The sequence below is a fragment of the Etheostoma cragini genome, chromosome 6, assembly GCF_013103735.1.
Source record: "Etheostoma cragini isolate CJK2018 chromosome 6, CSU_Ecrag_1.0, whole genome shotgun sequence".
NCBI classification, from domain to species: Eukaryota; Metazoa; Chordata; class Actinopteri; order Perciformes; family Percidae; genus Etheostoma; species Etheostoma cragini.
The window spans coordinates 12,777,513-12,805,042 of NC_048412.1; the positions used below are offsets into that span (position 1 = coordinate 12,777,513).

At 39.3% G+C, this 27,530-nt stretch overlaps 1 protein-coding gene and 1 long non-coding RNA gene across 9 annotated transcripts in view; one reads left to right on the forward strand and one right to left on the reverse strand.

Annotated features, from left to right (window-relative positions):
* The window catches only part of LOC117945757, a 23,665-nt gene extending 4,242 nt beyond the window's left edge, over positions 1-19,423 (reverse strand). The window contains exons 1-2 of the long non-coding RNA XR_004656888.1: positions 19,412-19,423; positions 6,532-6,538 (exon numbers count right to left, since the gene is read on the reverse strand). This is a non-coding gene — a long non-coding RNA (uncharacterized LOC117945757). The remainder of the gene's footprint in view (positions 1-6,531; positions 6,539-19,411) is intronic.
* The window catches only part of LOC117945715 (F-actin-uncapping protein LRRC16A-like), a 67,030-nt gene that overhangs the window by 22,760 nt on the left and 16,740 nt on the right, over positions 1-27,530 (forward strand). For 6 of the 8 annotated variants that reach the window (XM_034873367.1, XM_034873368.1, XM_034873369.1 and 3 more), the window contains exons 3-21: positions 3,847-3,897; positions 10,081-10,140; positions 11,402-11,523; positions 12,800-12,897; positions 13,142-13,212; positions 13,623-13,696; positions 13,881-13,956; positions 18,495-18,583; positions 18,954-19,048; positions 19,597-19,683; positions 21,347-21,450; positions 21,991-22,068; positions 22,687-22,763; positions 23,874-23,978; positions 24,282-24,351; positions 25,541-25,552; positions 25,988-26,069; positions 26,169-26,268; positions 26,852-26,906. In XM_034873367.1, coding sequence (XP_034729258.1) covers positions 3,847-3,897; positions 10,081-10,140; positions 11,402-11,523; positions 12,800-12,897; positions 13,142-13,212; positions 13,623-13,696; positions 13,881-13,956; positions 18,495-18,583; positions 18,954-19,048; positions 19,597-19,683; positions 21,347-21,450; positions 21,991-22,068; positions 22,687-22,763; positions 23,874-23,978; positions 24,282-24,351; positions 25,541-25,552; positions 25,988-26,069; positions 26,169-26,268; positions 26,852-26,906 — 1,506 coding nt within the window. The remainder of the gene's footprint in view (positions 1-3,846; positions 3,898-10,080; positions 10,141-11,401; positions 11,524-12,799; positions 12,898-13,141; positions 13,213-13,622; positions 13,697-13,880; positions 13,957-18,494; positions 18,584-18,953; positions 19,049-19,596; positions 19,684-21,346; positions 21,451-21,990; positions 22,069-22,686; positions 22,764-23,873; positions 23,979-24,281; positions 24,352-25,540; positions 25,553-25,987; positions 26,070-26,168; positions 26,269-26,851; positions 26,907-27,530) is intronic. The other 2 variants (XM_034873370.1, XM_034873372.1) reach the window with 1 other exon arrangement.

Below are 27,530 nucleotides of genomic sequence, written 5' to 3' on the forward strand. Positions count from 1 at the left end.
AACAGGGGGTGTTATGGCTTTGTCCACTCAAAAGAGCAGATGGAGAGAGCCTGTAGAGTGCAGTGGGTCAGTCATGCATCGACGGAAGAAGGATGACTAACAAAAGGGAAATCCAACATGAATCAGTGTATGTTCAAAACTGCTCAAAACTGTCCAGTTTTTTTTATATTGTCAGGAAGTCATACAAGTTTCCTTCCATGCTTTGGTGGATTATCTAAGTATTGTATGATTTACAACCCTCTCTAGAATGGACCGAAAAGATGAAGCCTCAGGGGTCAATTGGTGCCTCCCCTCCACTCAGAGTCAGCAGGTTCTTACTGTTTGTGACTGCAGCTGTAGCTATTCAGCTCCTAAAAACCCACTGATGTGTAGCATTCTTTTGATAAAATCACAATGTCATGCTGTCAGACACAAACACACTTTTTTTCACTTCTAAGATCATACAGACTGCTAAAGTCCATATTTTACTAGACTGACCACTGTTTTGCTGTTGCTCTGCATTTAAGACTGCAGTGCAAATGTTATTAAAGGAAAATTCCAGTTTTGAAATGTAGTTTCAAAGGTTTGAACAGAGTTTCAATTGAGCCTAGTTTTGATAATCTTGTTACGTACAGCACACGTCATTGAAAGTCAGATAATGATAATACCGCTTTTAAAGGGTCACAACTGCCATTTTCATTGTTGCACTTTCATAAAATCAGTGGAGTTGCAAGAGACAACGAAATGTAAATGTAAAAATCTGTGCAACAAGGGTTGAGATATCCTGACTTTCAGCCTCTAGTGTTGGTCCAAAATAACTCGGATGACATCAACTGGTACAATGATATCATAAGTAACGGCCAAACCTTAAAATGAAACTAGGCAATTCCATCACCAGCATATCTGCACGCACATAGTTCAGTATGTCAATAAGAGGTGCTGCTACAGAAACGACACCAAGCCCAAGAGAGAGGGAGAGTTGATGGCAGCAGTGGTGACTGGTGCTCTTTAGGAGAGGTTATCTTTGGCCACACTGTCCTGCCTGTCTGTCTCCATCACATCAAACCACACAGAGCCTGCCTGTAGAGCTGATCCACATGAGGGAAGGGACACACTGTCATCTTTTACATCTTTGAAAAAGATTGGGACAGTTTAAAGACTTTTACTTAATTTTGTTTTCTCTTTTTACCTCTTTTTCATCTTCCTTTCCCTCCCTGCCCCCATGCCAGTCTTTGTTTGTCTGGGTCTTGTTTTTTTCTGCTGTGCTTTCCCTTCCCTCATTTGTTAGGGGTCCAAGACCGCGGGTGCGTGGACCGTTGTAGCAGCAAGGCGCTACGCGGTTCACACAGCAAGGCTGTGGAACCCTATTGGTTTTCTAGGTTTTTACTTTTCCTTTTCCATTATTCTCCTCCGCGTAAAACTCCCGCTGCAGCCTAAACCGTACATGGTGGCGTTGTGCCATTTTCAGGACTGGTCTGAAACTCAGCAGAAGACCTCAGACGCAAAAATGGACCCACTTCCGGTATAGCATAAAAAACGCATTTGGCCCATAACTCCCGAACTGTACATTGGAAATTTAAAAACCATATATTCACGCTTGCATTTAAATGGGAAATTTGCAATTGCAATATCTCTGCCACACTAAATGCTATCAACACCAAACCTGTGACGATCGTTTGGCATGCTACTTGGAGGCTCTGTACAAATTTGGTAAAGGTAGGCCATTAGGAGCGTTAAAATCAACTTATACCATTTTTGGGCCATTTTACCCCTTCTGAGATCGAGTGTGTCGTGAATGACCCGAAATGGCACTTCTAAGTCATAACTCTGTAACTTAATAATACAACTAATAGAAACATACTGTCTTTTGGAGCTAAAAGATAACAGGCCCCGTTCTGCTGATGTCTTTGTTGTCTTCCTATCCCTTACAAGGTTTATTTTTGCACTGGATGACTCCAAATACAGTAGGTAGAACTGTTTTAGGCAACACAAATGCTCTAGTGGGATTGCTGTGTGTGTGATATCAATATATATCTGTGAGATTCATGTTCCTTTTTATTTTTATTCATTTGTTTTTATGGTCCTTGGACCTTTTTTAACTTTCAAGTGACAACAGTGCAGCACAAATATTCTAATGGCCCAGTTTGTCCTGAAAAAAATAATGTTCATAGAGTGACTATGGACAACAAGGTTGGAGTTTTACAAGCTTTTATAGAAAATGAAACCAGACTGACCAGAGATTGTTGACAATCCCTTAGGGCTCTGGGATGTTTGCACCGCAAAGGTACCGCCGACCCTGCGGCTCACGCCTCTCGATATTTGTTGATGATTGCCTCCCTGCGTTACGCTTCGGGTTCCTCTTTTGCGAGCTCCGCGGTTTGCCGATGCTGACTGGCGTCGGGACGACTTGCGTTGGGAGGCTTGGACCCGTTGCAACTACTTGCAGTTCTAGTTTTACTATTATTTTCTCTGCTGCTTTCAAACCTTCTCTTTGGTTTTCTCTCACTTCTGATCGATCTTTCTGCTCCCTCACCTCTCCCTGCTTTCAGTTTCTCAGTTGCATCCCTACCCGTCCCGTTTTGCATGTTTCATCTACTCTAAACGCAGCGTCCTTTTTCTGTCTTTCTTCATTTTTATCCTTGTATTCCCTTATATCCACTGACATATCTTCCTTTGAGTCTGATACCCTTCATTTTTATGTTGAAACATAAAAAAATAAAAATAAAATAAAAATACTACGTAGCTCATCTTTGGAGCCGTAAAGTTGGTGTTTAGACAGTTTGTGCCATTACAGTTTTATTCCAGCTATTCCTTGCTGTCAGTAAAGAGTGAACGGAATGATGTCAGTGAAGAGTGAACGGAAAGACAAAGGACATTTAGTTACCAGGGTCATGAGGTTTCAGCTATGATGATGCCACCACATTGTGCATGCCTTTGCTTACCAATCAGAGTGTTTTTTGTTAAGAAGATAGATGACAGTTTCATTGTTTTAAAGGTCAGGATTGGTTGTATTATGATTTCATTTGACAGAAGAAAATCCAGTGTGATGGCACATGAAGGTAAAAATAGCACACTCTGTACAGTTGGTATCATTAAGGCTAATATAAAAGCCTTGGGTAATGTTCTTCCTCATGACTTTAACATCATTTCCACTTCATCACATCAATTTCTATAAGATGTTGACGTTTTAGTTTTTCAATGTGTTGACCTTCTTTACTTTGTTAAAGTATTTATGGTGTTCTATGATAATCCTCTTTGGTACACCAAACCTTTTCACCACAGAAGTTTTCAATGTTTGGACAATATGCACCAATGTAATATGATAAAAGACTACAACAGACTCATGGGTTTGGATTGTTCAATGTATGCAGCACTGACATTTTTTTTCTTTCATAAGCTTAGTCATCGCCATGTGCTCTGAATAGCTGCCATCGCTTTCCAGCTTCCTATGCAGGCAGAAACGAAAAAGGAACACACACACTGACCTATAATGGCCTCAAATAGCAGACCAGAGGTGGTCCGATACAAATTAAGGCTTCTCGGATATATGTAATACGAATCTCAGTGGGTTGTGCTGGTTAAAAGCGGGTACTTCTGTAAAGTCACTGTCTGTTTAAATGTTTGTTTTCATGTAGAGAAGAATCCGTCTCCTAACGTTTTTTTCTCTTTCCATACTGCCTGAGATGTTTTAGAGTCACAAGCCTTTTCATCTCAATATCTTCAATAAGTCAACAGGCGAGCTCTCTGTGCTCATTGACATTCCCTTGTTGTAGGTCTGAGTGTATATTTACAGCTTATTCTCTCTGTTTTCTCTCTCTCTCTCTCTCTCTCTCTCTCTCTCTCTCTCTCTCTCTCTCTCTCTCTCAGGCCCTTGCGTCTCACCGAGCCTACCTCCTGACTGCACGCATTCCCACAAAGGTAAGAGCAACAGCTACAATGGAATTTACATATTTTCCAAGAACGACAATGAAATCCATTATACCACTTTTAAATAGGGCTGCACAATTTGTATTGAAATTGCAATATGGACTAGTGCAATGTCCAAATCGCTAGGGGGCGCAGTATTTGTTAATGCCAAAATATGTGTCAAACCATTGTGAGTAAGTATTGTGGTGCTGCAAAAATGTCCTGGTCTACAAATCATATCCTACAGACTAAAGAAAAAAAGACTTTGTTTGGTACAGATCCTTGTTAAAATCAAACTATAATTCTGAGAATTCTTTCAATGTTAATAATGTTCAATGAAAATGAGAAAAATGATACAAAGACAATCATTCCCTCCAATATCGTGAATCATATTGCAATCACAATATCAATCAAAAATAATCGCAATTAGATATTTTCCTTATACCAGGCAATCCTACTTTATTAGGTTAGCAAATAATGCAAAATATTTCTTTGCTTTTATCACTAATGTGTACAGGGTCAGAAAATCCTTAAGAAAACATACTACTACCCCAACACATGCCACTGTTATGTTGAAGACCTGTCATCTCCTCATTATGTCAGTGTCAAATGAAAGGTTTTTAAAAAAACAGTAGATTTAGTAAAAATGGTGGTCACACTAAAACATGGCAGAATGTGTTTGATCCTCGTATTGTTTAGGTTTAATCAGGTTTCACTAATTAAAAATACTATACATTTTTGTGCCCTCTTTGACAAATTTACCCAACTCAGCACTTTTTCTATCCCAGTTGGTTTGTGTGTATGTACTGCAGAGTGGAGTGGATTAAGGCTTAAGTAGTGGTGGGTCTGTGTGTGCCTGGTTATATTGGAGTTGGTGGACATGCCTGTTTCTTTTTAACTTGGAACAGCAGTGCCATAATGCAGCACATATGGCAACTGTTAGCACCATCACCAGCAATGAAAGATCTGTCATCATCTTTGCCAGCATCATTGTCACCTCTGCCACATGAAAACAGCATTGCAGCAGCTACTACTAGCAGCAGCAGCATTACTATTGTCCCCGTCAATATTAAACATCCGACTTAAGCTTCTGTGTTGTGACCCACTGGTCGGGTCTGGCCTGCTAGCATTCATACACAGGCCCAGTTTAGGACTGGACTATCTCCTGAACTTGGACAAGTGGATATAAAACTGGGGGAAAGTTATCAAAGCATGCGCACAAAGAAATGCCTGTTTGTAGGAGTCTCTGTACATAAAGGTTTTGCGGTGGTTAGTTTACAAATCACTTTGCTTTAAGAGTTTCAAAGTTTGTTTTTGTGTTTTGAAAAAGCAGTTGACACACTGGCCTTACCTCAAGTACCTTTTTGTAGCTGTATAAGAGGATTTGATCATATTGCAGGATCTTCAACAGCATAGGTGTTGCTCAGTTGCCATGCAAATGCAGATATTCAAATATACATTTTTCTCCGAGCATTTTAAGGTTTAAAGTTCAGTTTTAAAGTTAATTCTTGACCTTGAACAGGTGTGTTCAGTAGTAGCAGCAGCAGTTGTTAGAAAACGTCACAACAACCCATTATCAGACTACACACACAAGCCAAAGCACAGATTGATGAAGGCCAATATTTGTACAATAAATTGTAGCCCATATGGAGAAAGATTGCAAACCATTGTTTTTCCTTCAGTATCTGGACCTATGTTTCATGTAGTAGGAAAGAAGTAACTGCCCAGTAGTTTCCCTGAGTAACAAGACAACATAACATCATCTCTTGTACCAGGTCCAGGAAACACTTTATAGTTGCCCTTTAAATGGCTGTATGCTTTCCAGTCAATAAGATGCCACCAGGGACAGGTTAGGGGATTGATTGGTTGTTTGAAAACTGATTCATTGGTTTACTGGGGTTGCAAGAGGCCAAAAAGAGCGTTCAAGCTGGCCCTGTTTCACATGACGTCATGTTTCCAGTGTTATGAGCTGCAGGTTAAGGATCTGTTTATGTAGCTGCTCTGCATCTGTTTTCTATCTGTGTGCTCTCTTCTGACCTGGAGGGACACCTGCTTTATGAAGAACCCTCCTCCCTTCTACTGTATGTCTCCGTCTGTCTCTGTCTCTTTGTTTCCACTCTCTTTTTCTTGGTTTTCTTCTCTTTACCCCTCTCCGTTGTACTTTATCTTCCCTACTTTAGATGTTACTCTTGTTGTTTTAATCAATGAAAAATGTCTTGCTGCAACTTTCCAGAGAAGTTCTGAAACTTTCTGAGGGTGGTCTTGTGAATTTTATTTTGTGGAAGCACGAAACTCTTGTAAGGTGCATTATTTTAGACATAGGTGATAAGGCATGAAGTAGGTCTGTCTGTCTTGTCTTGTTCTTGTTTTCCACACTGGAAGCAGAATCCTTCCTCTTCTGGCTTTCAGAAAACCTCTATCCCCTTCTCCTCTGTCTCTTCTTAGCCAGATTACAACCACAGGGTACGCTGTGCTCTCCTCTCCCACTTTCCTTTAAGCCATTTGTTCAGCTTACTCACTCTCATCCTCTACTTCTTTTCCAACAATCCGGATTATTTCCTTCTTTCTTTATCCCTGTCTCTCCCTTTATTTATCTGTTTTTTTTTTCCTCCACTCATCGATGTGCCAAAGGTCATCAGGGATAACCTGCAATCTCTTAAATCATTTTTTATCTAATAGATTTTATCTTAAAAGCAAACAGTGTTTGTTTTTTTCTCAAGGAACTCTCTGCAACTAAGAATTATTTTCATTCTCAATTGATCTGCAGGTAATTTTTAGTAGTGAAAATGCCCATCACAAATTCCAAGAACCAAAAGTGATGATTGAAATAGCTTTTCTGCATCCGAAAATCCACAAACTGAAAGATCTTTTTTTACAAAGATGTAAAAAAAAGCAGTAGGCCTAATCCTGTCATATGAGAAGCTGTTTGCCATTTTTGCTTGATTTACGTTTTAAGAGATTAATCGGTTTTTGAAAATGGAATAATATATTGACTGCCAATAAATCTCTCAATGTGGCTGACCTGAATGCTTTGACCGTTGCCATGGTAATTGACGCCCACATTGTTATTTGAATACTTCGCTGTTGTTAATCACATAATGCAGTACCCAAAAATTCAGCCATGCAATAAGCAACAGTAATCCACCATTATTTGTTATGCATCAACATGATCTATTATGAGTGTATATTCACAGATGGGTAGCGCAGTTTGTTGTGTGTGTGCCAGGGGGAGCACATGTAGGTGTGGCGCTGTTTGGTTTCTTGCCTGCTTGTTTTTTGTGTTTGATGAAGTTCCCAAAAACATGTAGACTACTATGTTCTTATGTGAGTTCTCTGACTTTATTGAAACTTTACAACTTCTGGCTATTTAACTGCAGTGCAGGCAGTAGGCATACATGCAGATGAACAGCGCCCCTCCATGCTGCCAGCGCCCGTCGCTCCTCACCTTCCGGCAACAGTCCATTGGATGATGTGAGACCCGTCGGTGTCGTTTTGCGTAGGGCTTACCCCCTGCTAATTCTTAATTTTAAGTCACGCAACTGAAATTCCAATTAGTCCAATCCAAGTTTAATATTAACATTCCCAGATGTTCAAAAACTTTTAAATAATATGGTTATTGCCCACTTTATTAAGACTGACTTAAGGATATTTTTTATTTGGTTTAGTTTTTTACAGTGCTAACAGTATTGCAAGTGCCGCATGCTGTCATTTTTGAAAGATGGATCTTGCCAGCAAACTCCATTAAAAAAAAAAAAAAAAAAGCTGACTGGTACAGTGTTTCTCTTTGTATTGATTTTGTTGATGTGAAATCTATATTACAGTAGAGATGAGTCAACTGCAAATGAAGATTAGTCTCAGCTCACTGTTCCAACACATGTTCTGTTGACTGTTTACATCCCTGTAGATTCACTTTTTTGCTAAAATCTGTCCTTGTTGAATCAAAGCTGAGACAGTGTTTGTTGGTGATGTATGCTTCTGGCCATCTGAATTTATTGTTGGCGCTGTGTTTCATTTATCATAATAAACATGTATCTCTATATGAATCCCAAAGATGCACCTTAAACACACAAGAGAACAATCAATAGGAGGGGGGCAATGCTCTTCTGAGCCCAAGGCCTTCATAATTAAGTAAATGTTTTGCACCCCCAGTTAAACACTTTACTGTGTATCTTTCTTCTACCAGTAGCAGTTGAAATCCCCCTAGCTCTCTTAGGTTCTTCTCAGTGGGTTTTTCTTTGTGTATGCCTCTGCTTGATGGTTTGGCTCCTCGTGAGACGCCGCAGGGCCTTACAGTCTGTCAGTATCTCCTCCCAAACATGCTCTCTCACATACAAACACACTTTCATCCATTGCTCTCCCTTAGGCCTCTTTTTTTCTGTAGCCTCTTGTTTCAGTTTATATTTGCTTGTTGTTTTATGTCAGAAGTGTTTGAGTTCATGAAACTAAAGATCACACTTAAGTATACCTCCTTAATTGTTTAGATACCCATATACATAACATACATAATGCGAACTATCTTATAGAGAACTGGAGTTAACATAACCACGTAGCAGGTTGACAGTAAGCCTTGCTTACAGACACACTTAAAAATCAAAGATTTCCTCGTATGCTGCTGCTCACTCCAACAGCTTCCTATTGTTTACAATCTCTAACCTTAAACCAATCCCTGTACATAAAACCATGCTCTGCATGAACACATTAATGAAAAGTAGAGGAGAGTGGCTAAAGCGACAGACGGTCAGTAAACGAATGACTGAACGATGCAGTCACGCTGGCTTTTGGTTCCTCCCTACACTTCCCAGCATGAGGTATTGCCATTGGCTAGAGCTCATATTTATCAGCTCACTTATTATTGGCTGGCATTCAATTCAGTATGCTATGCCATTTACTGGCTGTATGTGGCATATGTAATGTAATGGCATATGTGTATGCATGTTTATATGAGGAATGATTTTTGTGGTTGTACACTAAACATGAGTGAGTAACCACACACTGAAACTGTAGTCAGACAGTAGACAGACTGTTAGACAGATAGTCTGCTCATCCTTTCCCTCTCTCATCTCTGAGCCAAGCCTCAGGAACACAGAGCCCACCTGGAATAGTCTGGCCTCACTCCCTGGCCTGCCCTCAGGCACTGTACTCTATGTATGCCTGTGTTTGAGAGAACGAGAGGGATTGCAGGAAAACTGTGTGCTCAATACACAGTAGTAGCCATTTGTATTCCTTGGGTTCCCCCCTCTCACATTAAAGGATAATCTTTTCCTGTCCTTTTTAGGCATGGAAAGGCAGGCTGCTGCTTTTTCTTTGTAGCCTTTGTTTTCTGTAGTGTTGTCTTGAAACAGAAATAGATAATGTGGCTGTAAGACTGTTCTGGTTTGTCTTTAGCCAGACTTGTTTTGAAAAGCCTGTCTTTTGGATGTGAATGGAGAAATGAGGAGGAGGCCTTTTTCAATTCACTTTCCATTTTCTGTCAAAGCTGAAATCAACTCCTTCTAAACTCATACAGTTCAGGAAGTGTGTGAACACTTAAAATAAAAAATAAAAAACCTTGCAAATGAACATGAAAATGAACAGTTAACTGTATCTCATCCCCCCATTTTTTTCATCAAAAGGTTTCATTTAAACCCTAAAATGGGTCTAGTGCGGTGCAGAAAAAACATGTAAATGTGTGAGTCAGGGAAGTAGGAAGACAAAAGAAATGACTGCATCCCTACCTATTAATTTTAGTAAAATTTGTTCGACAGTCACTACACTACTGTAGACTGTTGTTGTTATTATTAGGCACAGTTGCTATCACAGAAACTGAAATGGTACACGGTATACTGTACATGCTCTATGTTCTCACACAATAACGTGGATGCCACACACACATTCATTCATTAAGGAATGTGCATGTGGGTGTAATAAAATATTTGCACCCACATGCACACTTGAATATAAACACAGCCTTCCTTTCTCTGATAATTAAGTTTTAAAAATGTTTAGTAGAGTATCATCGTTACTTGTCTTAAAATGTACATCTTGTTAATGTTGTTCGTAGCAGACAATTTATCAAAGTAGTCTAGTAAGCATGTGGCAACATAAGATATGTCCTGTAATAAACAGTAGTGCAGATAGCCCTTGAATATAGCTGTCTGCCTATATCCGACACAGTAGAAGTATTTTTATGTAGATTCACTTGCTCTTTTTTTTTAGGTGGAACACTCCTTTAATTATCTGGAGATCCAGGGGATTGCTTGTAACAAGCCTACACAGGTACAGTACCTATCACCAGAACAGTGTCCAGCTCACTGTGAGTACACAAAATATTAAAGGTAATAGTTCCTCATTTTGAAGAATACACGTATTCGCTTTCTTGCTGAGAGTTAGTCAGAAATCCATAACATTCTCATGTCTCTGCATTAAGTATGTAGAGCCAGGATGAAACTAGCGTAGCTTAGCGTAAAGACTGGAATCAGGTGAAACGGCTTGTTTCTAGGTTCAAGCAGCATCTAAAACCACAAACTATCATCTTGATAATTTTTGTTAGTGTGCAGATTAAAGGGATAATGTTTTTGTTAATAACTTTAGCTTGGCATATTTGTTAACTGTGGACAGATCCAGCTTAGCTTTTCACCCTATTCCCAGTCTTTATGCTAAGCTAACCACCAGCTAACCCCAGCTCCCCACTTAGGACACAGCCACGGGAGTGGTATCAATCTTCTCAGTTATCTCAGCAAGAAAGTTCAATGTATGTTTTCAAAATGTCAAGCTATTCCTTTAAAATGTACTTTACCAACAGTCACATGTTGTTTCCCATCTGGAAAGAGCTTTCATTTTGGCCAATGCTGGCCAGCTGTCAGTCAGCAGGATTTACCTACAAAATATGATAATCTGTTACTAACCACACTTGTCCTGCAGCTGAACCTCTCTACCACTCATCTCCAGAGATGTCAGCCCTAATATTTAAAATATCTTGACGGATGGTCTCCCACATTTAATAAGTATCAGCAAGGATTATGTTAATTTTTGGCCTATAGAGGAGGCATGTATCGTTTTACATAAATATTTGCATAATTGCGTTGAGTACTGAAGTGGTTAGCCAGTGTTGGTCAATCTCATTAAATCTTTACTTCTACTTAGGACAAAGATGTGGACGCAGATGTGGTTGAGGGCCAACAGTAGATTGATGTGTTGATTTCATTCTTGTAAATGATTTTATAGCTGGGTAGATTCAGTGGTGTAGACGGGCAGAAAAGTGGAATATGAAATGTAGCACAACAGAGTTAGATAAAAACATACAAATATTCACACATAATGCTTTAATCTTGAAACCATTCACTGCCAATTAACTATTCTTATATAGTAGGTTTTTATTTGTCAAAACCATAATCACTCAGTGGATGGACTAAAGTAAAGAATGACTGGTGACTAACTCTCTTTTTATCATCTAAATAAGTATAACTGTGGTTGAAGCAGGATTAGGTGAAACCATGCATGCTGTTGTGCATCACTACATAACGATGTGTCCTTTTAGTTGTTCATAGAGTACGAGCGTGGCTCTTTTTCCCTGAAGCTGCTCTCTACAGAGGAGGTCAATGACGTGGTCGCTCACATAGGAAACTGTCTGCTGAGGATATGTCCAGGTCTACCACCTAGGTGAGTTCCACCTCTATGGGTTTGTGATTGTGGACAACATAACACGTTATGTGTTTTTTTGTGGATTCTTTTAAATAAACTAGTCGTGTTAAGAGATTTTAATCCATCCTAATAAAGATATAGTTAATTCATCTCACAGTATTTTCCCATTATCAATTCCTGCTGCCTTTTATGTGTGCATATGCACTTTAATTGTGCATGTTATGTTGCAGCCGATGTATTTGTTAGACTTTAAAAGAATGAGGGAAAATGTTTCCAGCACCCAGAGTTTAACCAGACACACACTTTGGCTTGATCTTTAAAAGTTGGTGTGGTTGATTCTATCAAATTGTTTTAATATTGGGTCTTCTGGCAAATGCATGGAGTTACCATAATTTTAATTATACCGTGAAAAAACTCCAGAAACAGAGAAATATCGTCATGTAACTGTACCGGAATACAGTTATTCAAAATTTGTATTCTTAACATGTGACGCTGGTACATGTAATCTGTTCTCCCCAACACTGGCAAGAAGTAAAACTACCTGTCAATCACTCCATAATTTACCTCGTACTGTATTGCTTGTTGTCAAGCTTCTTTAAACATTTAATGACATCTTAATAAAAAGTCAAAATGGTAACACTGTAGTTGGAGGCAAGGGAAACATTAATGACACAATTTGATCTCATGACAGCCAGTGTCAAAATCAACAACATTTCCCAAGTGTAAAGAGGAGTTAACTTTAGAACAGGCAACCTGTGTGGGTTAATAAGTGTCAAAAGACCTCCCTATATTCTGATTATTTAAAAGCCAGTATGCTACTAATATGCAAACTCATAAGCAACTAGTTAATAGTGAATATGTGTAAATTTATATAAGTGTTACCATATCTTTAGTTGAGAACAGGAAGCATGAATAAAAATGCAGAAATGATCACAGATGTAAAACCATGAACATTTATAACATCATCTTGTAAACAGGAAAACATCATTGACTTGACAGAGAGGCTGATGTTTGTATGTTTGAGCTGCAGCTGATTTAAGGCTTCAATGCTTACATTTTTTAGTTTTACAATAATTCCTAATTACTATTGTAGTACTCATCAGTAGCTACTCAGCAACTTCCTGCTTTCAAACTGTCCATCAACAGGTAAGGCAGTAAGAAGGTAGCCTGGAGCTGCTTGTTTTAGAATTTTTTTTAGATTATTATAGGCTTTTGAACATTCACCAGCTACAATATTTAGGAAATTTAGAAATAAGATGACTAAATGATGTTTGAATCTGTCTTCTCTTCTCAGTAAAGTGATGAAGAAACTCTGCATGGAGCCTCCAGACAGGCTAACCTCTCTACAGACTCTGTGGGAAAACAACAAGCCTGCTGAGCCTGGACCCTGTGGTAGGAATCTATAACTCTACCATAAATACTGTGTGCAACTTTATCTTGTTCCTTAAATGACGTGTGTGCGTGGGGTTTGTGTAGTCAGTTATACAGTGAGTTTACAGTATAGTTGTACATGGGTGAATTAAAGCAATTATCATTCCTGATTATAAAAAAACCTTGGTCTTAACAAAGTTTTCTGTACTTTTTATTTTTGTGTTGTGTTCTGTCTCTCTGTCTGTCCATGTGTCTCTCTCTCTAGGTGGATTTTCTCAGATGTACAGATGTGTTTGTGACTGGTTGGGTCTGCCTTACAAAGAAGAGGTGCAGTGGGTCAGTATTAATTACATTCTTTTGTGCAGTGGCACAGCATTGACATATCCTGGTTCAAATGTGCTTCAACGCTGTTGGCTGGGTGACATAAAACAGCATAAAGCCATTTGATACATAGGATAGCCACAACAGTGTATGAATATTGTACCAGTTTCACTTCTGTCTTTATATTTCTCTTTTTTCAATAGTTTTGCTCTTTCGTGTCTAAAATAACATCCAATAATCCAAATAACTGCTCTGTGCATTTGATGAGTCATATACTGTAGATCGATGTAGAAACAAGCAAAACGTAAGAACATGTGGTGATGTGTTTTTTTTGATAACATGACATGACATGATAACATGAACACATTTAACATTTTCGTTGACAGTTTGTTAACACACAATTTGGTAAATTGTTTACTTTCCAGGATGTTGACACCATCTATTTGACACAAGACACCAGAGAACTCAACTTGCAGGACTTCAGCCATCTGGAGAACAGGTGAGAGTTGGCACAGAAAAGTAATAGAGTAAAAAAAGTTTAAAGAGGTATTGCAGGTGTGACATGATTTAATTTTCATGTAGAAATTTGTTGAAGTCATCACTAAATTAAGGTGGAACTGATGAAGAACAATATATGCTAGGAGCTAAGACCTTTTCTTTCCTTCCTGTCTGTTCCTCCTCAGGGATCTGGTGGCGATAATAGCAGTCCTGGAGTTTAACCTGTGGTTTACGAAGCTCTCCATTAAGGACTATAAACTGGTTAGTACCCCTCTTTCTCAAAATGCACATCATTTGCTCACTAACCATGACCCCTTGGTTTGTGCATCACTATGTTGAATAAACAGTATCACAGTGTTAGTGCATTGCCAAAACATTGCTAAATAATGCAGATTTAATCCCATCTCAGAGTAGGAGTCTCCCTGTGTACCTGCCTGTCGGTTTGTTCTCTATTTCTACTACTATTTCACTTCCCTATTGCACTACTACTGCGCTGGGCGTTTCTGCTCTGTCTGTTACTGTATTTGTTTATTTTTTCCCCCCTGTGCTATGAAAAGCTATGAGTGCTATGAGAGCTGTCAGCCTCTATCCGTCCATCTGTCAAATACCATATCTCAATTGATAAGCTGTCACAAACACCAGGTGATTCGTCCAAAATGTAGGGAATCACTGTGTAAACAAGGGAAAGAGGCTACAGACATCCTAACAGCTCTGTGATTCTGTATTTAGACCCAGCTGTGCCTTGAGCTAAAGGCTAACATTGTCATGCTAACAAGCTCACAGTGATAATGCTAAAATGCTCATGTTTAGCTGGTACTAGAAAGTATGTTGCTCAGTCTTAGTTCAGCATGTTTTCATGCTAACATTTTATAATAATAGGAATGTAATTAGTTTTACTGGTATTTATTGAACCAAAGTACTACCAAAGTGGCAGACTGGGATGGACTAACAGGTTGACCAACCAACAGGCTGCCATTGCCATCCATAGAGCCACACTGCTTGAATGTCTAAAGATAGTTTTGATAATTGAATGAGAGGGTTACTGCATAACAGGATAATTGGCATACTGTACTCCCAACTCCAATGAAAAACAGAAGTTTGAATTTAATTACTGCGTTATGGCCCTTTAAAAGTGGCATGTAATTACAGGTCAACATTTCTAAATCTAGTTTTAGTGAAACTTGGCTGATGGATACTGTTACAAGTTGATCGAAAAGCTGACTAAATTTTGCAAGTTGCCTATCATTATTGCTTGTCATCCTCATATCCCTGTTGTCTCTTTCTATACACAGAAAAAATACAGTGGTGCTCATAAGTTTATGAACTTGAAAATGTTGATGAAACTATGAAATTGATCTTAAAAACGTCAACCTTTAAGGAAACCAAATTTCTTTGTGAATGAATAATGTATTGTAAATAACTAGATCTTCCTTAAAATACAGGGGGCACAAGTAAGTACACCCATATGTTAAATTCCCAAAGAGGCAGGCAGATTTTTATTATTAAAGGCCAGTTATTTCATGGGTCCAGGAGACTATGCATCCTGTGAAATTTCCTTTGGCCTTTGGAATTAAAATAGCCTGACATCATTACATACACTTCACCATGACTAGAGACTGGCGTGGGGTACTTTCCATAAAATCATCTCTCAATGCAAATCAAACCAGCTATTAGGTAAGTGAAATATAACCATGCCAGTTTCTAAGAATAGTAAAGGGTGATGGGGGGGTTATTTTAATTCCAAGGCCAAGGGAACTTTATCAGGATACATAGTCTCCTGGATCCATATTTTTGTACGCTACATTATTCATTCACAAAGAAAATTGGTGTCCTTAAAGGTTGAATTTTTCCCAATTCTATTAACTAAGGCATCAATTTCAAAAAGATGATTTTTTTATTTGTCTTTTTAGTCAACTTTGGTATGGGTTCATAAACTTATGAGTGCTGTTGTATAAATCTCTGTATGCAATTACTACACTACATGTCTCTCCCTCTACCTTTGCCTTACTATCTATCTGTATCTGCCTGTACAGAAATGTTCCCCCTTTGTTGCCTCCATCTTCCCCTCCTGTCTGTTGACTGAGGATCAGTCCAATGTTCTTGTGTGATAAGACTCATAATCCTAACGAGACAAAGGCTTGAATGTCTCAGGCTGTTGCCCCCCTGCAGCACTCAATTACAAACTCTACATCTCAAGGCTTCGCTCAGTCTCACCAATTACCACACGCAGCTTCCTCAGTCCAAACAATTATCTCACGCCTCCGTCACAGACAATTCCTTTTGTATTGATTTTTAAAATCCTGCGCCTCACTTTGCCATGTGCATATTTAGGCTCAAATACTCACAGAGGGACATGTGCATGAACGTGTGGCCTTTCTATCCCAGATTAGTGTGTATTATAAAGGACCCTAATGCTCCTGTGTTGGGAAGGTTTCAGTGCTTGTTTATTTAAATGTTCTTTTGGCGATGTTTGCAATAGATACCACTTCTTATATTTTGGACTTTGATGCTGATTTTGTGTGCGTATTTGGTCACTGTTTAATGCAGAAGAAAGTTCTTTGGCTGTTTTTAAGGAATCTTCAGTCTAATTCTACCATTGTTTTATCTGTGTGAATGTTTATATGGTAATAATGGAGAATCAAGGATTGAAAGGATGTACTTTGCATTGTGATTTTGAGTTATTTTTTATCCTGTGCCAATGGAAACAGTAGATGTAAGAAGGGAAGATGTAAGAAGGGAAGAGAGAGTGATGACAGCAAACAGGGCAGTAGGACAGAAAGAATAAAGGCCAGTGGAGAGGTCAGTGGACCGAGTGAAGGGGTGAGAGAACGAATAATTAAGGAAATGTGTCAGAATGTATCAGGAAAGACAGATTAGATTCGAAGAATGCAGTCTTTAATTTCTACCAGAAGGTCAGTTGATGTTCGTGCCAAATCTATTGGCATGTGAAAGTTCAACTCAAGGGCAACACTGAGCCTGAACTATTGTTTCTGTGTGACTGTGTACAGTTGCACTATGAGTATCTAAAATACATTTCTGTGGATCATAAAGCAAGAAAAAAAAAAGTGAGATGGAGAGAGACACTGTACATTAAACACACATGCATCTCACTCAAACAGATAAGGAATCTCTCAGTGCAGTGGGCTGGATAATACAACACACACATGTCCACAGAAATGCTCTCTCTCTCTCTCTCTCTCTCTCTCACTCACACACACACACACACACACACAAACACACACACACACACAAAAATAGCTGGCTATCACAGCGAGGGATTATGCTGCTCATCCTCAGTTCAATCAGGCTGTTTGTCTTGTTTTCTAATCAAGATGCTGAGCCAGAAATGAGAAAGGAGGAGTAGAAGAGGAGGGGACAGCAGTGATAAGAGGACTTGCCCTCCTGATTACTTCATGATCACACAGCGTGTGTTTGCGTTCACACGTGTGACTGTGTGTGAGGTATTTGAGCAGAACATAGGGCCAGAGCAGCACAGCATGACAAGGCTCTTATTTAATAGATGGTAAATGGTGCAGTGCACATGCTGACTGTGTCACTGTGCTGTCCCCAACAGTTTGATTGTGAGAATACAGGCTCCTTTGTATGCTCCCTCTCTCTCTGCTACAGCATGCTATGGTCATCTCTGCTCTCCACCTCCTTTTCTCCATTTCATCCCTCACTACCCTCATATCTCCTTTTTCTGTGGTGTCATCCCTTCGCTGCTCTCTATCATTATTACTCCTCATCTGTAATAGTCATAGTTTCACAGAGTAAACATGTGAACAACAGTCTCTTTCTTCAATCTCTCCCTCTCGTAGTCTCTCCATTACCCCTCTCTCCTTCCCTCCTCTTGTTCTCTTCCCCACACTGTAGATAACAGTGTGGGACAAAGTCACCAGTGTTTTGGCCACACTGTGGCTGCTTGCTGAGAAAAGCAGGCCCTTATAGCATGAATTACCATGAATAACAACCAAACAATGGTCCAGGAAAGTTGTTTTTTGTAATGGAAAATGTTTGTGTTATGTCAGATAATTAGTGTAGATAGTGTAAATATTTGAATTACTGCAGTAAAGCAAACAGGATTTTTGTTTGTCTGCATGTTTGTGTATGACTCAGCACACTGTGAACTGGTTCAGTGAACATCCAGGTACGGCACGGACGTCCAACTGTTACATTTTTGATTATGTCTATATATGAATGCCTTTACTCCCACGACTCTCTTGGCTGCAGTGTGAAGATCACAGAAGCGTGAAAACTTTTCTTCCTCTAAAGTGTCTAAAGTCTGCTGTACCCAGTTTCTCCTTGTTACGCATTAATGGTTTTTTAAGCAGAAGAGGCTAGTAAGCTGATTTTTTTGTTTTTGTTTTTTGATATTCTTCAGTGAAGCTTTCATGAGCATAATTTATCAATTTTACAGGGAAGCTTTGCAGCATTTTGCACAAGAACACTTGCTGGAATCATGTGCCCCAAAGATTTCTAGGTTTTTCTTTCTAAGAATTGTAATGTTTCAATCCAGGCTTTGCTGTTCTAGATAAAAGTGCTTTTTAAGCCTCAGAGCTAGATCAGTTAATTAGTATATTTTTTAGGTTTTTGAATAATGGATCAGTGAGCTAAGATGTACTGTACTGCTGTGAGCATGAAACTCATAATATGTAACATTATATTTCTCACTTTTCATATCACTTACTTACTATCACTGTTTTATCAAGCACCAACAAATGTACATTTACAGATGTTTCGGTCTTGTTTAAATTATACTCACTGCAAAATGTTGTGTACATGTATGTGTGTGTCTTTAGTCTGCAGATGTGTGTGAGCAGATCCTTCGTGTTGTGTCTCGCTCAAGTCGACTGGAAGAGTTGGTTCTGGACAACGCAGGACTCAAAACGTGAGACTAAACAATCTATTAAAGTGGCATCCCACCAATTTTACATGTTACTTCATTAGGAGTTAAGGGATAAGGAGTACTACTGACAGAGCTTTGTCAAGTGTGAGAAAATTACTCAAGTGTAATCAAAGGATACTACACAGTTTTTGCAGAAATCTTGTGTTAGAAACTCAGTTAAGTTTTTTTTAGAGCTTTGACCCTGTTGCATGATTTTTTAAAAACTTTTATTAAAATGTAATGCTGCACTTTTATTGTTCTCTGCTGTTCTACCATGGCAAGAAAATGATATTCTTTTACCCAAGCTTTTTGATAGGTTGCACACGTACATTGGTCACACACACATAACGGAGCGCCCTTTCACACTCTACAGGGATTTTGCCCAGAAGCTAGCTGCTGCCCTGGCCCACAACCCCAGCTCAGGACTCACCACCATAAATCTTGCCAACAACCCACTGGAGGACAGAGGTAGGATATCTGCTCTAATGTAGTCTAATGTACTCATTTCTGGTCTGTTATACTCTCTGCTGTACTTTGTTCTTTCTAAACAGCTCTTCTTTATCAGGTATGAAAGGTAACTCACCCAAAGTGAAATGTTTCAAACATTTAGATTGCACTTGCTAGATCTGAAATGTGCGACATTCATGCATTGTATACTGAAGCACATAGTATATAAAGTAATATAGAGTATGATAATATTGGCAGTTAAGGTTCCATTGTTACAGTGCAGTGAGTGCAACAGGTTTAATATCCCATCACTTCTATCCTTAGGCCAACTAGTCTATCTATCCAGAAAACATTAATTAAACATTCCACCAAATATGCAACCACTTGCATTTAAACACACAACAGATTTATGGAGTTTACTGATTTCTGGCTTATTTCTTAGGTAAAATTCACCACAAGGATATACTGTATGTTGAATGTGTTGTATCTAAAAAACAAAACCATATTTGTTCTTGACATTTTGGCTTTATGTCTTGCTTTGCTTTACTGTTTCCTCTCTGTGGCTAAAGGAATCTCCTCCCTGGGTGCTCAGTTTGCCAAACTTCATATGGGGCTCAAGCATTTAAACTTCTCCAAAACCTCATTATCACCCAAAGGTATGTGGCTGGCTTTGTATACAGTTCCTAAAACAGGTGGGTGATAAATGGAAAAATGTGCAATTTTGAAATTGATAATACAAATGGATGAAATAATAATACATACAGTATATTGCAATGTGATCAGATGAATTTACAGTTTGAGTTTAAATTGATGGTCTCCCCCTCAGGTGCAATCTACATTTTCCACTAATCTGATCACACCTAGTGCTGTGTTGCTAATGACACTTAATTATTGCACTGTTTATACTGTGAATAAGAGAGGGAGAGCAAGAAAAATATGTTTTTATAATGTGTGAGTGTTCCCTTTACATCTGTAAAGAGTATGAATGTTTTTATTTGCATACATCCTGCTTACTGGACCACTTTTCTGTAGTCAGTAGAGCTGTGAGGTTTTGGCATGATGGAAAAATCCTTCTGCAGTATGGGCCTTTAATGAAATCCTATGAAGGAGCTAATTTGCTTTTCTGCAAAAATACTGGGGTATTTGTAGCCATTCTTAATTCGTAATTTCTAGATTAAATGTCGCCGATGTCAACAATCACTTGGAGGTGAAGTGTCTATTTAGTTCTCACCCAAAGTAAACGCACCAGGCTCTGTCTTTAGGGACCTTCTGTAAACATGCTCTGCTCTCAGGCAATCAATAAAGAGCTATCATATTTCACAGTGTAGGGTTAGTGAGAGGGCTGCACTGCTTAAACTGAGCCCTGCTCGTCTAGCCTAAAGCCTGATCCATAATCCAAACCCCAAAAGCCCCCAATGCTCCGAGCAAATGTAGAGGACTGAGGGCATTTTTATCTTTTCAATAGCTGATCTTGTTTAGTGAAGCTAAAGCAGTTCCAGATCCATCATTTGATTTTTTGAATTTGAATTCCAGTTGAATGTAACTTGAATATGCTGAAACAGTTGCAACCATTGCAAATATCTTGATTAAAAATGTTGTCACAGTAAATCTTTTTTCTGTTTATTTCTCTCATTTTTCCTCATTTTTCTTTTTCATCTCTTCCCGGCTTTCTAGCTCTGTCAAGTCATTCACTTAACAATCACACCTTGATTTGCTAGTTCAGCGTGTCAGCCATGTGAAAGACATGACACAAGTCACTGGTTGTATGGAGAATATGTCAATATCATGCACACACTGCAGCAGTAATCTATGCATCCAAAGACAGACATGCACACACATTTTCTTTGTTTCAAATTATATGAACTAGAGCAGTATTTCATGAGCGTTATCTTTTGATAATTGTTTTAATCATTTTATTTTTAGATATTTTCTTGTGGCATAATAGAAATAAGAATGCCCCGTCCTTAACATAGTGTGTCACAGACGTAACATTACATTTACACAACCATGACTTTCTATGCAACCACTGTACATCCTGATCCATTCTTTCCTGTCTTCACTTACTACTCCTTTCCTCTGCTATTTCCTTCAATATGCTGTCAAAACCTCAAGTGGAGATTTGACTGTAGTGATAATGCTGTCACTATAATGATAATGCTGATTGTGTGTGTGTGTGTGTGTGTGTGTGTGTGTGTGTGTGTGTGTGTGTGTGTGTGTGTGTGTGTGTGTGTGTGTGTGTGTGTGTGTGTGTGTGTGTGTGTGTGTGTGTGTGTGTGTGTGTGTGTGTGTGTGTGTGTGTGTGTGTGTGTGTGTGTGTAGGGGTGAACAGCCTTTGTCAGTCACTGAGTGCCAACCCGTCCATCTCCAGCAGCCTGATCCATCTAGACCTCTCAGGGAATGTCTTCCGAGGAGACGATATGCAGGTACAAACACTAATCCATTTAAGAGCTAGTTGCACTAACACCTAATTGATTGAAGGGCAGTGCTGCAGTGGGGGCATTTTCAGACCATTATAATTCAGTTAGCATGTCCCTCAATACCAGTCTCATGTCTGTACAGTAAATATGAAGCTACTGCTAGCAGCTGCTTAGCTTAGCTTAGCACTAAGACTTAAAAAAGCTCAAGTAGCCTCTAAAGTAAACTTATTCACTCGAGTCCCCGCCGGTTGCTTGGCAGCCTCATGGGGATGGCAAGACACCAGGATGTTACTGCACCTTGCCAAGAAATACTCTAGCACATAACAAGATTTGGAATCAGAAATGATGGAAAACTATGAATTGGAGCAAGAAAGTGATAGTGGGAGAATAAAATTGAAAATATGAAATAAAGACCCTCATTGAATTTTAACAAAAGCTGCATGCAGTTGGCAGGAGAAAGCATTCTGCTAATCAATCTGCTAGCATTTTTTTTTTTAGAATATTATCAGTTGTAACAGTGTGTGTCATATTTTGCTTTACATTTAGCATTTCTACCACTTCCTGGGTCAACGCAACAACCTGACAAACCTTGACCTCTCCAACACCGATTGCTCATTGGACCAGGTGAGGATATGATACCCTGCCTAATAAAAGATAATCGGGTAAAGAAAAATATAATAATTGATAACACACAACACATGTCTTTAACACACAAAAAACAGGCCCTACAGAAAGAGATTTACTTTCTGTAAACAAACATGCAATTAGAGTGGTCCCTCATTACGCTAAATTGTAAGATGAAGTGCCAGCCGTTGATTACGGTGTTGCAGGGAATGTCCAATCCAATTCTACACACCCATTCAATCTGTGCTGTGGTCCGCTGCTTGTAAAACGATCTGAATACCGTATGTGATATATTGATGTGGGTCTGCGGGCCAAATACAGCTTATTGATTACTCTGAGATGTAGCTAGCTGTCAGCCTGTCACTGAACACATTGATCAGCTCCTAAATCATATTCTGTCTCTCACACGTACAGCCACATATAAATACATTTAATCACTTCTAAACCCACGACACAGATGCAAGGCGTTCTTCTTTATCAGAGTCATACACAAAATGGCAAGAAGAGTTAGGGTTGGGAGGTGCAGCGTTAAAAAATTAATGATTATTAAAGTACATTTCCAAATAAAGCATAACAAATGAAACAATACTTCAGATCAGATGTTATGGTGTGTTCCAGGTTTGCTCAGCTCTGCTGCGAGGCTCGGTTGAATACCTCTCTGTTCTTAATGTGTCGAAGAGCATCTTCTCTCACAGGTAAGAGCCATCTGGGTGGTGCTAACAGTGAAAGAGGAAAAGAAATTAATTTGATGCTGTAGCTTGAGGGTTGAGATGATATCCAAAGGCACCCCCAACTGCCACCTACGTCTTTTTGCAAAATCAGAGCCTAAATGCAGTGTTGATATTGAGTTGCATCGCAGACCTGTTTTTATATGAAAGAGGTATGGGATCTGCTGTACATTGTCATCCATCATGTGTCTACATCAAAGTGTCATTTTGCCCTAAGAGTCAGATTTCCCCTGAAATGACCGACTTGTTAAAGTAGCTGCTTTTAGTCAAAAACTACTTCTGTATTTTGATGGGCGACACCTGCTGGTTACAAAGTGCCATTACAGACATGATAACATTTTGAGTCGATCGGGTTTGGAAATGTGCATGATTTTAGTGTGTTAAATTTTCAGTGCCTGCGTATGTGTGGGAGCGTGTAACAGATGGGCAGCGGGTGGAGTTTTGGTTCTCTTTATTATCTCGTTGCACTGTGCCTCTAGGGGAGTTTCTAGGGGAGAGGGCAGCCGATTATGGGGGTGGCAGAGGGTGTGAGGGAAGATCAGCAGAGGAAAGCTGAGAGAGAGGAGGAACATAAGTGTAGTAAGTAAAGCTTCATTTAAATGGCACTTTTTAAAACACACAATTACTAAGTGTTTCTCAACTACACACAAATATATTAAAATAAAAACACAGCACAATGAGAGAATGGGTTTTTAAAAGCTGCTAAAAAGAGTTTGAACTTTCAGCAAAGCTGATAGATTGGGGAAGATGGAATATCACATTTTATTTTGCAGTTAAAGTGGAAGGAAAGAAAGGAAAAGGAGGAGGTGAGCAGTCCTCTCTGAAGACTTTGTTTTGTGGAGCTGAAACGGTTTCTTAAAGAGGAGATAAGAACTAAAGTGGGTCACAGGCTTTTAGGATATGGCAAGAGTACTAAAAGCTTAATGCTTGCCTGATCTCAGGTCATCACTGAACCATTTATGGTGTTGGATCAAAAGAGCTTAAAAGTGTCTGAAGGTTTGGTGACAAATTGTATTTCAAGTCATTGGTGTATCTTTCCGGCATTATTTTATGTCCTGCTGTCTTTTGTTTCTGTAGGAAAGGCAAAGAGGTGCCTCCGTCGTTTAAGCACTTCTTTAGCAGCGCCATGTCTCTGAGCTCCATCAACGTGTCAGGGACTAAGCTGCCGCCAGAGGCCCTCAAGTAAGACAACGATTCATTCAAATTTGAGGTGTCTGAAGAGCTTCTGCCCCACATTCTCTGTTACTTTACAGTGTGTTTCTCATCTTCCTTTATTACCCATATCACCATTTAAAGCCGTACATTTTTAGACTTTCAGGTACAGTCAGAACAAACTTGTCAGCCTATATCACAGTGAGGAGCTGCATTAGAGGACAGCTGCTGCAGCTCTCTATCTCCAAATACCTTTTTAAAATCATTTCATTCTTTAATTCTTTTTTAATTCTTTTTATTTTTTAACTGCATTTTTTGTGCACATATTTTTAGAGCTCTCCTGCTTGGCTTGGCCAGTAATCTCAACCTGAAGGAAGTGTCTCTCGACCTCAGCTGCTGTGAGGTAAGACTGACAGAGACACACTGCACACTCATTTCCCCTCAGAAATCATTTTATTTCAAGTCAGGATATCTTCTACAATTTGTGCATTTGTGCATGGCTAATTAGGGATCATTTCCTTGGTGCTGCGATGAAATCAAATCTTAATGTAGCATAGAGCTGAAGCACCTAACAGTCATTACAGATGCATAAAGAGGTAAGAATATATAACTAACTGCACTGACAACCGTGTTTTTGCAGAGGAGAGTAGAACTTGATCCCACAGCTGTCGTTACATTAAATGCATAGGCACAGGGATGCTGGTGAAAATGCTGGAACATATGCTAAGGTAGTAGGGAACACAGTTAAAGCACAATGCTGCACAATAATGTAAAAGCCTGATTTATCAAAAGACTGCAACCAGTGGATTTTTGGGTGGCATTGGTTTTGTTTTCTAAATTGTATTCCTTTCTTCTTTCATATCAGCAGCAGCATTTGCGTAAGTGCCATCGTCAGCTCAAGTTTGGAGAGTGAGATTTTTAATAGTTTGGAGGTAACATTCATCCAGTGCAATCAGCTTAATAGGATCCCCTCCAAAATCATTTGACAGGCTAGTGAAACTGTTAAGAGGCTGTATAATGGAATACTTGCCAGAAAGCAGGTGGGGGTGGAGGGGAAGAGATGAAGAGAGGGGATGGAAAGGGGCTTTGTTTCTGTCCCTAACTGTTTTATCACAACTCTCACCCACCCACCCACACACCGGCTCCTCGACTTCATCTCCTCCCCTGCTCAAATAGAAAAAGACAGCTTGCTGCAGATTCAATGGGATTGCTAAAGATAACACATGAATGAAAATTACACAGGAAATCCAATTGTAAATTCCCATTCAAATCTTCCCCTACTGAAGCTGCGGGGGAAATTATGTGTTCCATTCTTTTTCGAGGTCTTAATGAACCGTTTGGTGTCGGCAGCCCAAAACTGTGCTTTGAGTGGGCTGACAGCATGCAAAATAAGGACTGTGTATAAGACTCTTGTTGAGTGTGTTTGTGCAACTATGTATGTGTGTGTGTGTGTGTGTGTGTGTGTGTGTGTGTGTGTGTGTGTGTCATTGGTGAAAACCGAAGTATGATCATTAACCATCTGTGTGTTTTGTTGCTGATAATTGTTGGCTTGGGTCTGAGTTGCTGTTCTCTCCCCCAAATGCTTCTGTAAGCTTGGCCATTGTGTAAGTATCAATGTGCTCATTCTTAAAAATGAACATCTCATTCCTCCTCATTTTTTATGTACTTGTGTTTTGGCAGATGCTTTATTTTCTGCTGATCTTATTCTTCCTGGGGTCTATATTTCTATTCTGGATGATATGTGTTGTTTGACGTTACATGTCATTTTCATTGACTGTATGGTCATTTTCCATCACCATGTTAGTCATTTTAAGTTAGTCATAGATTACTAGTTGTCTGGGCTTTGAAACTGAATGCTTGTTTCACCTATGCAGATGTTTTTTGTTTTTATCAAACCGCTGCGGTCATGGTGGAGTGTTCTCCAAAGCTGTCTTATTCCAGTAGTTGTGTTGTGGTGTTTGTGTGTGTGTGTGTGTGTGTGTGTGTGTGTGTTTAGATGTGTGCCTGTGTGTTTAAAATGTGCTACCCTGTCTTCCCAGTTGCGATCAGGAGGTTCTCAGATCCTTGAAGGTTGCATTGCAGAGATCCCAAACATCTCCAGCCTAGACATCTCTGACAACGGTGAGATAACTTTTCAATCCTAACCCTAACCTCTTGTTAAATAAATAAATAAAGTTACCAGTTAACCTTATTTTTTCTAAACATTTTCTCTACCTCCAGGCCTGGACTCCGATCTGTCCACCCTGTTGGTGTGGTTGGCCAAGAACCGATCCATCAGGCACCTGTCTCTGGGCAAGAACTTCAACAATATCAAGTCCAAGTAAGAATACAGTACACACAAGATGCCTAAAATTCCCCCAAAAGGGGAAAAAACTGAGGCATGTTTTGGAGGGCAATAGCAAGGGTGCAAACTGTATTTGTTTTTGTATTTATACATAGCATAACTTTGCTAGAGATACCTTTGTTTTGTATATTCTGTTCGATACTGTCATATAATTTGGCCCGGGTTGGGTTTGGTTTGGTTTGGTTGTGGTTTAGTGTGTCTGTTGTTGACTACAGCTTTTCTGTCAAAGTCAAATACATTGCTGGGTTTGATCTTACAAATGCCACATGGCACTGATCTCTGTCTTCCTCCCTGAGAACTGTTGTTGTCCACTACATAGTTAGTCAAAGTACATAATGAGGGGATCAAGATGACCAGAGATCTACAAAATGTTGTATTCAAGATGGAATTGCACAGAACAATTTAGAAAGAGTATTTTCTGTAGATTTTTCGATACCATATGTAGAAGTTTAGGAAAATATGGAGTATATAGGAAATAAATGTGTGTAATGCAGTTTTCCCAAAGATTGTCCAATATTTTCCTCAAATGTTCTTCCTGTCTTTATTCTGCCTGACTTAGAAACCTTGCTCCAGTGTTGGACAGCCTGGTCCACATGATTCAGGAAGAGGAGTCGGTGAGTTTTTAATTTCCTTCTTTGTCTGGCTTTTGTGAGGGACAAGAGATAAATGGTGATGGGGACAGTCTTTTAAACAGATGCTTCAGTTTCAAATCCTGTTATCAGCCTGCATCCAGCTGAAGCAAAGTCCACCAGCTGCTCTATGGCTAACCTCTGACCTCTCCTGTGCAGGCTGGTGTGAATATAATTACCCTACAGTGATCAATAAAGTGTCACATTAAACTGAAACCATGTGGTTTGTGAGAGCTGTACTGAAATATGCATGCTGTTTCTCATATAAAGGGTCGGGTGCAAAAATTACTACAGCAGTACATTATGGTAACGTCTCAAAGGATTATGATCCAAGCATTTCTAACTGACAAATACTTTTTTTACTTTACGTATTACTGTCAGGTAATAAGACCCATCTCTAGTCAGAGTTTATTCAGCTTAAAATAAATAAATAAATAAGCTATCAACTAAAAAAATAGCTTAGCCTCTACACTCCCTCCATCCCCTGGATTTCTGAAAGGGGAATAATCTAGATAAGAAAAGGGAGGGGAAGCCATAGTTTTCTTTCATTGCTCAGAAAATCTGCATGAAATAAAAACATCTTCTCCAGCTTCTAGCCCCCCCCCCCCC